The sequence below is a fragment of the Strix uralensis genome, chromosome 10 (assembly GCF_047716275.1).
Source record: "Strix uralensis isolate ZFMK-TIS-50842 chromosome 10, bStrUra1, whole genome shotgun sequence".
Lineage (NCBI taxonomy): Eukaryota > Metazoa > Chordata > Aves > Strigiformes > Strigidae > Strix > Strix uralensis.
In genome coordinates, this window is record NC_133981.1 from 5,725,750 (window position 1) to 5,738,496 (window position 12,747).

Sequence of the window (12,747 nt, forward strand, 5' to 3'; positions counted from 1 at the left end):
CCCTGCACTACGATTACTAAAACATGCCCCAACACACTGGTATTAATTGCTTCTCTCACCTACAGCCCTGATTGTGCAGGTCCTGTGCAGGTGGCACCACTGGAGCCCATTAAAAGTGGGTTTTGAGGGGATGCGGTGGGGGGTTTCCCATTAGAGCGAGTGCATCAGGGCTCACACCACACTAAAGGTGGTTGGGTGATGTGCTTATTTCTGTCTTTGCCCTGATTTGGCACCCATCTTCCCATCTCCTTAACATTGGAATTAACTTGGAATCCAGACACAACCAACCCACTGTGTCTTTCTTCATCTCCTCTGGGGATGCCACTATCCAGGGCACAGTGAGGATCACCACGCTCAGCATGATGACCCACTGAGATAAAAGAAATGTGGTGCTCCTCCACTCAAAGAAGGGTCTCATCACTCAACAGGTACCTCCAGGTACCAGGGGGTTTTCTAATCCTGCCTCTTCCACTCACTCACATCTATCAGAGAGAAAATAGGACAGGCAAAAATGCTGGGTTGGTCTCACAAATATTTTCTATGATAAAGACAGGCATAGCTGCTAACCTTTTATTTAGGGAATATAACCTGAAGGCACAGGTTAGGATCATCACTCAATTTGATCATTCAGTTCACAAACAAATTTCACTGGGATTTAAGCGTCTAATTCACTTAGGCTCCCCAGAGAAGATGAGTCTTTCCCTCCTCTGGTGCAACTCCTAGCTCAATTCCTTAGATCTATTTATAGTAAAGTCATGCATAGCTAATGATCAGTATAAACACAAACATATTTATAATAATGCTGATCACAGTTCAGCTGCAAGCAGGGGGAGAAAGAGAGGGGACTCCTGTTTGGGAGCCTCAGGCAGCGTGGCGAGCACGAGCACCTGCAGGCACAGCAGCAAGCTGTCGGCCCCGTACCTGGCTGCGGGTCGGTGTAGTCCACAGTGTATCCGTCGAGCTGCAGCAGCTCTTGAGGTTCAGCTTTTTTCTCCCGGTAGCTGCACATAGCAAATGTATATTGACTAACCTGAAGAAAATCACAAAGCTAAGATGGCACCGGGTGATCACGACAAGGCAATCTAAAGCGCTTACAAATGCCGTGTGCTGACGGCGTGTTTACAGGGCCTGGGGGTGGTGGGGTAATTTTGACGGTCATTGCCCATACGAGACAGACTAAACTTTTTACCAGGCTTTTGTAAAGCTCTCTCTTAACACACCCTGCTGTGGCAGGCATCTAATTCTCTGCATCAGTACATACAGCGGTTTAATTTCCTCCAAAAGAGGAAGCTCCACGCTTTAAAACCCTCTATCATTCATCCCCAGACAAGTGCAAGAGTGACACCCTGTCACAAACAATGTGAGCTAAATTGCTAGGTGCCAGTCATATTAAAGCAATCTTAAGATCCCACTGATCTCGGCAGTTGTTGTCATCAGTGCTGTAAATGGCAGCTCTCACTCCTCTGAGGTACCATCTGCATGACACGATACATTCAATGTCAAGCTCTTGACGGAAGCCGACTCAGCTGCGGGGGCTCTGCCAGGCCCCCGAATCGCCTTTAGGAGGCCATCAGGCCACATCAAGACCCTGCGCGTACTCGGCGTGCTGCAATCTGGATGGTCGGCAAGAAGCTCGTCCAGGGAGGAGAGGAGAGGAGAGGATTCTCCGTGCCCCAGGCTAGGAACTCACGGGGAAATTTACTGTCAAATGATTTCAAATGACTTTGTTAAGGTTGTGTCACATCCTGGACGCCTGACGTAATTTTATTTGTCTGGACGTTTTCTTGACCTCTCGAGGAAACTTTAAAACTCTGGTGGGTGGCAATGGATCATGCTTGTCATTTTTTGGAAGTCGGGAGAGATCCTGAAAGACGAGCGCTGGGCTGGGGGATTTTGCCTTCAAACTCCAGACAAATTGCTCGGCTACAAATACACACGCAGCACCTATTTCGGTGGCATCTATCGCTAATAAAATGTCATTTATTTAAGTCAGGGGACCCATCTATTGGCATAGCATCTCCCAGTCGGCGCTCGGTTTATTGCTGCCCTCTACGGGCTTCTGCTAGCTGCCAGCCTGCTCTCAGCAGCCCTGCCTGCACCGTGCCTTCCTCCAGGAACAGCTCCAAAAGCCACCTAAGAATAAACCCTATCATTAACACATTTGTGGGAGTAAGACTAAAAGTGATGCTTTAAGCATCTTGCATCCTCCTTAAAACTACCAGCACTGACGAAAGATTGACAAGTAACAGACCAATAGCAGGAGCACACCAGTGCATATTCTATGCTATGAACTTTGAATGCATACCATCGTACCGGCAACACAAAAATTAAAAAGATTAACACGAAGAAATCTAAAAATAACCTAGTGCCCCACAGCACAACATTCAGACGACTCCTGCAGTGTTCATTCAGTTATACTTGCAGTATATTGCTGCCATCTCCTGGAGAAACTCTTGAATGTGCTTTATTTATGGTAAGATCCTGGAGATTTCATCTGAGCAGTGAGGATTTGATTTCTCTGTGTTAGACAGCCTGAACTTCAGGGACTGCGTGATAAATTTAATTCCTGAAATGAGTCAGTGCTAAACTATGCTGACATTGATTGAAAACATTAATACAACTAATGGTTTTTCCTTCTCCCGTACGCTCTATAGCAACAGGTAAAATTCATTCAGTACTTCAGTTTCTTCTTCTCTGACCCTGAACATGACGTCTGAATTTCAGGCTCTTCTTCATGGACAAATAATTCCTCTCATCTTTGGAATGAGAGGAAAATATTCTTCATCCCTATCAATAAACCAACCATACCAACACAACAGTAATGTATGGAAACACAAGCAGGCATTTCAGAGCTTATACTTCTCATGTTAAAAGTTATAAAAGACATATGTAGACAGCAGACTCTGGTGGAGCCATCCTGGGACAGAGGCAAAGCAAATTTGTCTCTCCTGTTAGCATTCACACAATTTCCTTGGAAGAAGCTGCTCTATGTCATTATTAAGAAGAGACCTCTAAGAGAAACCTACAGGTGGGTCTACAACGTGTGATGAGCCAGGGCTCATCTGGGTTCATGTCCTACTTCTCTGCTCACATAGCTCAAGTGTGAAGCCCAAGCTCAGGATTGCCCGAGAGCCTGCTGGCAGGAGGCAGGCTGGGATCAGGCTGGAGGGAGGAGACAGCTATCGACGGCCTCTGGAAGAGGTGCCAGCTGTGCCATGTAGAGTGCCTGCACCTAAACAACTTGAGCTACTGACTTCAAGGACTGGCATACCAGCCTGTCTGTCCTATCCTGCCGCCTACAGCCTTTACTGCGTGGGGTCAGAAAGAAGCTGATGCTCTGGCTACCAGTGCCATGTGGCTCCTTCCATTTACAAGCAGTGGTAAAGCAAAACTTGACAAAATGAGATTCTAGAAAGCTCGATATGTCACGATCGTGCTTCACTGCTGAGCAGCACTGTAGGGTCAAGTGGAGATTGCAGTTTGCCTTTCATCAGTCCTCTAAAATATTGTGCTTTACAGAGCCTGCTTTCTGTAGAAGCTTAGAAGTGGCCAGACAAGTGAAACAGTTAATAGCAGAAATTAATCTTACAGCCTGCTGAGTTCACACTGAACCATAGCTGGGTATGAGAGCGAGTGAGCAGATGGGATGGGCAAGATGAATGGTTTGAGTAATTGGAAAAAACACAGATACAGAGAGGAAACTGGAGGAAGACAGAGGAGAATCTCTGCCCAGTGAGGGACTCTCAAAGCAGCTGGGATTTCATCCAGGGACTCGATGAGGGCCAGGAAAGGAGCATCTAAGGAAGCTGAACTGAGCAAAACTAAAAGAAGGGAAATAATCCAAGGCTGCCCTGGCTGGTTCATTACAAAAAAGGGAAAACGCTTTGAGAAATAATTTGAGACAAAAGAACAGAAGGAAAAGAAAGTGGGAAAAAGGAGAAAAAGACAAAGAAATTCAGGAAAGGGGAAGCAGACAGCGGGAGACAAATGCCAAAGTTCACTATTCCCAGGCTGCTAAATTAGATCTGACTTTCTTGGCACTCAACCATATTCTGTCACCAGCTATATAATCCAAGTGATTAATAAATACAGTAGATATGTATTAACCAGTCCTGACTTTGTCCTTGTTTTTTCACCAGAGATTCCTGCTCTAGTGAGCACCGCTTTCCCCAGGATCCTGCTCAAACCTGTTAATTGTCATGCCTCACACTCTGAGCTCAGTCATTCGCCTCCCCCTTTCTCACTGTTGACATAACACCGCCCCACTTGGGTTAAATTCTTAAATGGACCTTTCCTAGATTAACAGCATGTCTTTTGTCCCAAGGGAGAGAAACTGTGCTAAGATACTGCCAGCTGTAATACAGCTTTCCACTTTGATGGGAGGCTCTTGTCCTCTGGTTGCAGCTGTATGTTGCCTCCCGAGCCCTTTCCTGACACAAATGAGCAGAGGAAATGATCTTAGCTTAGAGAAACTGTTGTTTTCACATCTCAGCGCATCCATTCAGCCCTAAACAACTGCACGTAGCAGTAGTCCTAACTTCTTCCTTCAAGTAGGAGGTGTGCGTGTGTGCCCCTCGGGTAGGGCTGTGTGATGGGAAGACATCCCATGTGAGCATGGACAGGACATGCAGGACCTGCTGTAGCCAGGTGTAACAAGCTGTGGCATCTGTTTAACCAGCAGTTTCCAAACATTTTGCATTTATCAACACTCAAGGTTTCTCAAGAATCACCACCTATGTCCAGTTCTCAGCTAGGGTCTAACTAAAAACATGATTTAATATGATTATGGGGATGAGCTACGGGTCATTTACCTTGACTTGATGACCACAGTCAAGGACTGCTGGTGTAGTACACTGCAATTCTGCTGAATTATTTTCAAATTCTGTTGGTTATTCGGAGTTACTAAACACTTACTTCATTTCATTTTATCCCTAGTCAGCTTAGTTTTGCTAAAAGCAGGAACTGTCACTGTTAGTCTAAATTATAATGAGTTCAGGGAGTCTGTCACTAGAACAATAGATCCAGGCGTAGACACTGCAACTGGTTTTAATCTGCAGAGAGTTGATCTGGTTCCAACAACATTCTGCAAACACCATCAGACACAATCAGCTGAAAACTGCTTCAAGCTACTCAGCAGACATGTCATCCAGGTACCATGGAGTGTTACTTCCCATATGCTGCCAGAGCACAGAAATGGGGTTATGACAAGAGAAGAACAGATTCAGTCTGAAATCTCAATGTAATTAATTCACTTGCCCTTAAGAATCGTTATAAGAAATTTCCAGCAAACCCACCAGAACCAACAATAGTGTTGTTGCCAGTACAGCACATTAGACCTTGCAAAGAATTAATACAAGCTCTGTCAGCTATCAAAAATCCCAGCTTTTTCACAACCAAGGGTCTAATTGGCAAACTGGCTGAAATTTGTATGTGTGCTCAGGCAGCTGATATAGCAACATAGGAAACACTTAGAACATCTGTGATGGATGTACATTTTCTTTTCTAACCAGTCACAGAGAACTTTGCCCTAAATTGCTCCATTGCTTTCGCTTACCACTGCCACTGGCATTACTGTTGCCTTTACGAAGCATTTTCCTCACTTGTGATGCTGCGGACCATTTCCATCCAAGCTCAGGGCCATATTCTGCCATCACTTTCACGCTGCATATCTCAGGATTTAAAATTAGGCAAGTAACGAGTCTCTGCCATGTAATTTACATCTAATCAGTATTCTGCTCTTCTGCTGCTCATCTCAAAGGGTGTCTACGAGAAGGGTGGGCAGCGTGCAGAGAGGACTGCGATTCATTCGGAAGAGAAAACTATCCCCTCTTAACGCACGGGTACATGCTAGAGGAGCATATGCAGCAGCTCTGCCAGCCGTGCCACGCTGTAAACCTTTCCAGAGAGGTTGAACCAAGTCCACCCAGCGATGCATGCACCGGAGAGGTGAGGCCCAGTTCTAGAAACAGCACAAAGGAACCGCCCTCACCCGCTACACCCAAACAAATCATCTCCACTCCTGTACAACCCTCGCAGCTACACAGACACAGAAGGTGCGAGGGATTATTCCACCCAAATCACAAGGCAGTTATTGCTCCTTTCCCCTTCTCTCCAGGGCTTACACAAGCCAAGTAGCAGTGGAAATGCTCCCTGCAGAGCTCCTTTTTCTACATACGCGCGCAAAGCCTCTGTTCATACCGGCAAGGCATCACTGACACAAAAGAGACAAACTGCCTTCAACACCTTCCTCCCTGGTGCCGCCCATGCAGTTTGGCACCTTTGTGCCTTGTTTAGATGGTTATGAAGAGTTTGAGTATTTATTACCATGAAATTCTTAACCACTGGTACCAGAAGGCAGAGCGGTACCACCCAATAGCACTGAAGGAACCGAGGCTGCGTCCATCTGAAATGGGGAAAGAGGGGCAGGAGAGGGCACAGGACCAGGAGGAGGAGGTTACTCTGCAAGCAATGGGAGAGGAGACAGAGCTGCAGGAGAAGATGCTACAGGTAAGGGACAGAGACACGGGATCAGAAAGGAAATGTTTAGACATTCATCTGAACGTACAGCCTTGCCCTCTTGGCAGTGTCAAGGACTGACCAGACCACTGTGGACTCCATGCTGGACTCCACCTCTCAGCTCTGGTGCAAGCAGGAGCCTGGCGCAGATGAGCGAGCTCCTGAAACAGGGGCTGCTCCTTGTCTGTTCTTTACGTAACAGAGCCAGCTCACCTTCCTGCGGGGGTTATTTTCTGTCTGTGGTTTAGCAGAGTTCAGAGCATCCTGGACATCAACACCTTTGCTGCCAATCCCTGTTCGTATCAGCACCCATCCTTTGCATTGCATGAAAAGCAAATGACAAACATACGGACAGCAAAGTATTTTTATTCCATCTTTATTGCCTGCTGACATGTTCAATATGCTCAAACTACATCTGAGGGACTGCATAGAGAGTGTTTCTTGTTTATATTTGATGTACGGCAGAACACTTTACATTGCACCAAATGTTGAGCAAACGGTAACATAACAGAGAAGCTGCAGTGGCAGCTGGAATTTCTGAGGTGGGCTACAGAGACTCTCTGGGGGCAAAAGTCTGCTCATCTTATTCAAATGAATTGCTTTTCTGGCCAAATTCTGCTCTTATATGCCAACTGACGAATACAGACCTAGTAACATGAGAAAACATGGAATAACTCTGAAAGCTTCAATTCCACAGCAAGCTGAAGAATATATAGCAACTGAAAACTAGAGAAGTAACTGCATAGAATGGCCAGAAGAAAGGCTACTTGAGAGAGACATGGGAATCCATGTCCAAACCTGCAAACCCTTGCACAGAAGAGTATCAACAGATTTACTTATGGGAGAAGGTATGTTAGGAAAGAAATTCTCTGCTTCAGAGAATCCCTGTTCACAGGGAAAAAGGGACTGAGAACTTGGTCTAATAGGAATGAATCACCTCTCAAGGAGAAGCAATACTGGTTGCTCTACAGGTGATCACAGACTGCCACAGAACTTCTAACTTCCTTTCAGAACACAATAAAGGAAACATACAGAGAAAAGCAATCCCTCAATCCCTGCCCAAGAACAGGGTCACTGCATAATGTTCCCAAAAGGCTTTTCCTTCATTATAGCCTCTGCTGCTTCTTACTCAGGAGACAATCTGGGATTTACCTCCAGCGGTCTAGCTCTGCAAGATGCTGGGTTCCCTGCAAGGTGCCAAGCACCCTACCTCGCCAGGGACCTGGCCAGTCCCTGCATGGAGGGTGCATTTGCAAACCAAGTGCCTCTAGGAATAAATTACACAGATCCTAAACCCATCATTTTTACCTAAATCTAAAGATACTGCTTGGGCAGACAGAAGCATCTCCTGTGGCTGCTCCACACTAACTCCCCCACTTCTGTGGCCATTTTGACCCCATTTGGATTACAAAACGAGCACTTAAACTGTTGCTGCTGATCCTACTTGGTTATTGGACTAGGTACCAAGTGGCCTCTCCAAATAGGCTCCTACTTACATGGGTCACGCACATCATAAATCCCTTCTACCTCCCCAGGATAGATTTTCTAATCTGCCACATAGTTTAGTGCTGCAGAGGCCGGCAGTGATGGACAAACAGGGAATGCAATTAAGTTTCCTACTGGGACAGTTGAACTTGGAGTAATAATTAACTCAAAACAAACTAACCAGTTTACACCAGGTGATTTAGGACCAGACCAGCACAGGAAAGACAACACACAAGCATGCTCCATCCCAAATGTGGAGCCTGGTGAACCTGGTTTACACCATCTCTGTTACACATGGGTGAAATCCCAGCCCCTCTGTGGCAGACCTGCTATCTGCTTCATCAGCTGTAGGATTTCACCCTCTGACTTGACTACTTTGGATCTGTGCTGGCACAAGATCTCAGCTGGATTCCATGTTATTCCATCAGAGCATCTTGGTGCTTTCATCACGGGACCCTGCACAAAGCTTTGATTTCTCATACTTGGAGACAACATACCCTGGGGAACCCAGAGAGGAGGGAAAGAGAGATGGACCCAAGAGCCACCAAGTGGCTTTATCAGGTTGGTGTGAGGATGGAGCTGCTCAAACTGGGGCCCCACACTTCTGTGGCCAATGCAGTGGTTTCAGCTGCCCTTGGGAAGGTGAGGGAATATCTGACACACCAAGTACTGACCAGATCCTTTTAGGTTACAGAGGACATCTTCTGCCTGTTTCCTTGAAATTCTTAACCATGGTCTACTGAAACTGGGAGGGCAGAAAGTGAAAAAAAGAAAAAAGGGAAAAAGGAAGAAAGACATTGCAAAATGATCGATGAGAGCTGCAGACAATGCGAGGCAGTAATGAACATGAAGGCAAATAAATGTCAAGAATGATGTACTGACTCTGACGTAGCCAGTGATGAAACTACTGTACATTTGAATGGACTTCAAATTTTACCTGGAGGCTCAAAAGGGAACATTTGCACCCAAATACCTCCAGCCAAGACAGACCAAGCTTCCTTCTCATCTCATTAATTCCTCACTAAAACTGGTTCTTCATTTCACCAAGCATTCATGTGCATCAGGTAACTCATGGCTAGAGGTCTGCAACTGGGATATCCTTGAGAAGATATATATGTTTAGAAAAAAATCCATGACTTAACAGACACCCTACGCAGAACCACAGCTCAGCACCAATTACACAGCACTGAAAATAGCCAGAGGAAAGACCTAAATATTTAATGCTGCAATTTAAGATCACTTCTAGTTAAATCTGTTACCTGGACCAGGACAAAGAATCGTTTCTTCCATCTCTTCCAAACATTTTTACCAATGGCCCATAAATACCTAGGAGAAAAGAATAGGCAAATTCAGTACACAAGTGACTATGCTGTTCTCTTGCTTTTCAGTATGTTTTATTTACACCTAGAAACTGAAGTTAATGCACAAGCAGGAGTAATTACAAGACTCGTAAGCTCAGCAGCATTCATAAATGTGCTTATTTCTACCCTGAACAAATAACCTGTAAAGAAAGTGACATAAAAAGCTCCCAGAGTCATAATCTTACACAGTATTAATTCTCCCTTCCTCTTTGTCTTTCACAACTTGCTCAGAATTTAGAAGCCCTTTAATGCCAGTGAATACGACATGGTTGGATGGGTGAAGAATACATTTGCAGTGGAAGAATTAAGGGAGAGAAACCACAAATGTTGCTTTAAGCCTTCACAAAACCATTTGGCTGAGGGGAGCTGTCAAACAGGGGGATACTTACTACATCAAAACCAGTACCTGGGATCCCAGTATCCACTGGACTGACTAAGCCAGGACACTTTGCTGAACAGCTTAAGATGAATTCCTAGAAATTGCCTGGCTACGGATATTCAAAGCAAACTGAATAATTTCTGAGGAGTGAATTTACTGTTTTCTACAAAGAAATAATTAACTTTTAAAATTAATGTCACAATTTGCATTTAATCTTTGTGATGAAGCGGTCACTGTGACACTGTAATACAAACACTGGCAAAAATAGTGGCAGCACCAGAGTAATAATAAACGCAAGGACATTATTCAGCATTAATATGTTTTATGTATCATTATAATTACTTTAGTTCTGGCTCAATAGATAGAAAAACAATTCCTTTTTGGTTATGCTAGTGGTTCCTTATGCCAGAAGAGATACAGCATACACTTGGTGAATTTTTAAGCCACAAAACTCCAAGTCATGCTGAGGCTTGGCTAGTTCAAGAACAGGGTAATAATTGTCCTTTTTGCTATTGCTGCTAACATCAACAGAAAGACAATCTCAGTTCTGATAGCAAGCTAGTATTATAAACCACATAGTTTTAAGCAGCATCTTGTAAATCAAATGTTAGTTCAAGAAAGACTGAGAAAAGCCAGGACTGCTCAGCCCTGTTGCTATCAGCTGTGGTCAAGGAAACAAATAGGACAGGTGAACTGTCCTTTCTTGCTTTTGGTGTCTGCGATCTTGGTGGAAAAATTAAACCTCACATGTGGCTCCTGGCTCTGACCTCATTAGCAGAGAAGACAGGAGAAGATGGAACTAAAAAAAGATGAGTGATCCAAACCATCTAATAATGAATTAAACCTAACAAAACATTATGAAAATCAAAATGAAATAAAGTCACTTTTATAGCACCAAAAATATACCGGAGAAAGAGTTAATCAAAACAGTGACTTTCCTGGATGGTTACTGTTTTTCATCACATCCTCAGCTCTGAAAAGCAAACAGAGGAGTCTTGCCAATGGCATTAGCTACATCTTCCTAAGGATGATCTAATTTGTAATTGCATGGCACGAAGGTGGAAGCCAGAGGTGGTGGTCAGGGATCCCCCTGACCCCAGATCCTCTGACACTCACATCTGGAGGGGAGAGGTTTCCCTTTTAACCTTCCAGATCATTAGTCCTACTCCAGGCAACTGCCTACTCCAGGCACCTGCTATTTAATTGTGCTGTGTATCTCTGTATAAATAATGATGATCACTCTGGAGTTTAAGTGGAAGGTGCACTGTGCTTTTAGTTCTGAGAAGTCAATACAGGGAAACACTGAATAACTTAGGAAATTATTCCATTCTCAGTAAGCGAGTCAGGCACTTCACCTATTACTTCCTTGCAGGAAAAAAATAACCTAGCAATTTCCTGAGGAATACTGTTTAAAATTTAAAGTTTGGCTGATATGCATTGAAAGGACTATGCTAAGAATATGGAAAGCGCATTATAAATGAACTAATGCCATTTTTATATTTATCTTTCTTTTAACCTCCTGTGAACCTGAGAAAAAATTTCTCTTCCAGAATCTTAAAAGAGACATCTTCTAATGCACATTCAAAACAAATTGTTCAGATTGAGACAAGCATTTACCCAGAGTGCTTCATGTTTTGAGGCTTATCCATTCTCACAGCAAGCTTGATCTTCAGGTCTTGATCCGGGCAGTTTTTGGAAACAGTCATTTTGTGCCACTCTGATTGCTTTGGGCTATTGGGAGTAGGGTGGAGAACAACCTGCAAATGTCAAAATCAACAATGTTAAAGGGAAAAATTATTCACAAACTGGGTTTTAATGGGGAACAAAAGCACATCAGATGAGCTACTTTTGCCCTAAAAGTCTGAAAATTTCTGTTCACATCAGTGAGGATGGATTTTTATCGCTTTTTTTAAAGTACAGTTTATTATTTTGAGAGTAGTTCATATATTCTTCAGCTCCTCAACCTACCGTGCCATTGTTCATGGGGTTGTGCAGAACAGAACTGCATTATCAGTTCCCATTGTTTAAGGAAAGATCATGGTAAACAAACTTGCAGCTGTCCAGATAAATCAGTCTAAAAGTGATGGTGGACTAATGTGATTAGCAAACCAGCAACAAGTTTTTTGCTGAGGTTGCCCGCTGCAATCGCCCACTTTCAGACTCAAAAAACTTGGTCAACCTCCAGCCTTCCTGGCATTTCCCATGTGAGGTGTGATGTTTCGAGGGCTCAGAAAGCTTTACCTAAAATGGTTCATCTATTGCTACTATCAGGTTGTGGGGAAGCTGGCTTTATTTTTTGCTTACTGTTAAGACTGGGTGCAGGACAACATTTTAGGTAGGCTGGACTGCACTATGACAGCAGATAAAATCTGCATCCCATGTCATGACATCAGTGGCTGCAGGACTCTCTGCTTCCATTTCACGCAGCAAGGGAATGATGGGATGGTCTCCAGCTGGGGTGAATCAGAGCAACACCAGGGACTGCAGTGGAGCAGTGCAGATGAACACCAATGGAAGCGCTTGGCTTGTCAAAGAAACAGAAAGGCTCCAAGAGGCAAGTAATCTTTCCTGATCATGGCTGTGCTTTTCCCACCCACCTGTTACCCCTACAAAGCAGAGCAGCTCCCTCAGACAGCGAGCCACAGAGTATTCTCCCAGAACTACACCACATCCACCATTTCCTCCTGGTGTTTCCATATGTGTCCTTGGAGGTGGCTTAACCTTCCCCCTCCTACGCCCATTCCTCTTCTGATGCTTTCACTTTCTGAGGTGACTTTGCTTGGCACAAATTCATTCAAGTCTCCACTGTCCTGTAGTGAGATGAATCTCCTTTAAATCCATTAACCTTTACGCAAGCAAATTATTTTACAAATGGCAGCATTCACCCTTGTTATTTGATGTGCTGCCATCACTCATTCCTTGCTCACGCTTAGTCCGTGCTCCTGCCAAACTCCAGCCCAGACTATAATCTTGTATTCCTCTGCTCTTCAACTTTACCGCTGATTC

At 44.4% G+C, this 12,747-nt stretch overlaps 1 protein-coding gene across 4 annotated transcripts in view; it reads right to left on the minus strand.

The window, feature by feature from the left end:
• CADPS (calcium dependent secretion activator) overlaps positions 1-12,747 on the minus strand; it is a 221,290-nt gene that overhangs the window by 99,456 nt on the left and 109,087 nt on the right. For all 4 annotated transcript variants that reach the window (XM_074879024.1, XM_074879023.1, XM_074879022.1 and 1 more), the window contains exons 8-10: positions 11,359-11,498; positions 9,261-9,327; positions 922-1,030 (exon numbers count right to left, since the gene is read on the minus strand). In XM_074879024.1, coding sequence (XP_074735125.1) covers positions 922-1,030; positions 9,261-9,327; positions 11,359-11,498 — 316 coding nt within the window. The remainder of the gene's footprint in view (positions 1-921; positions 1,031-9,260; positions 9,328-11,358; positions 11,499-12,747) is intronic.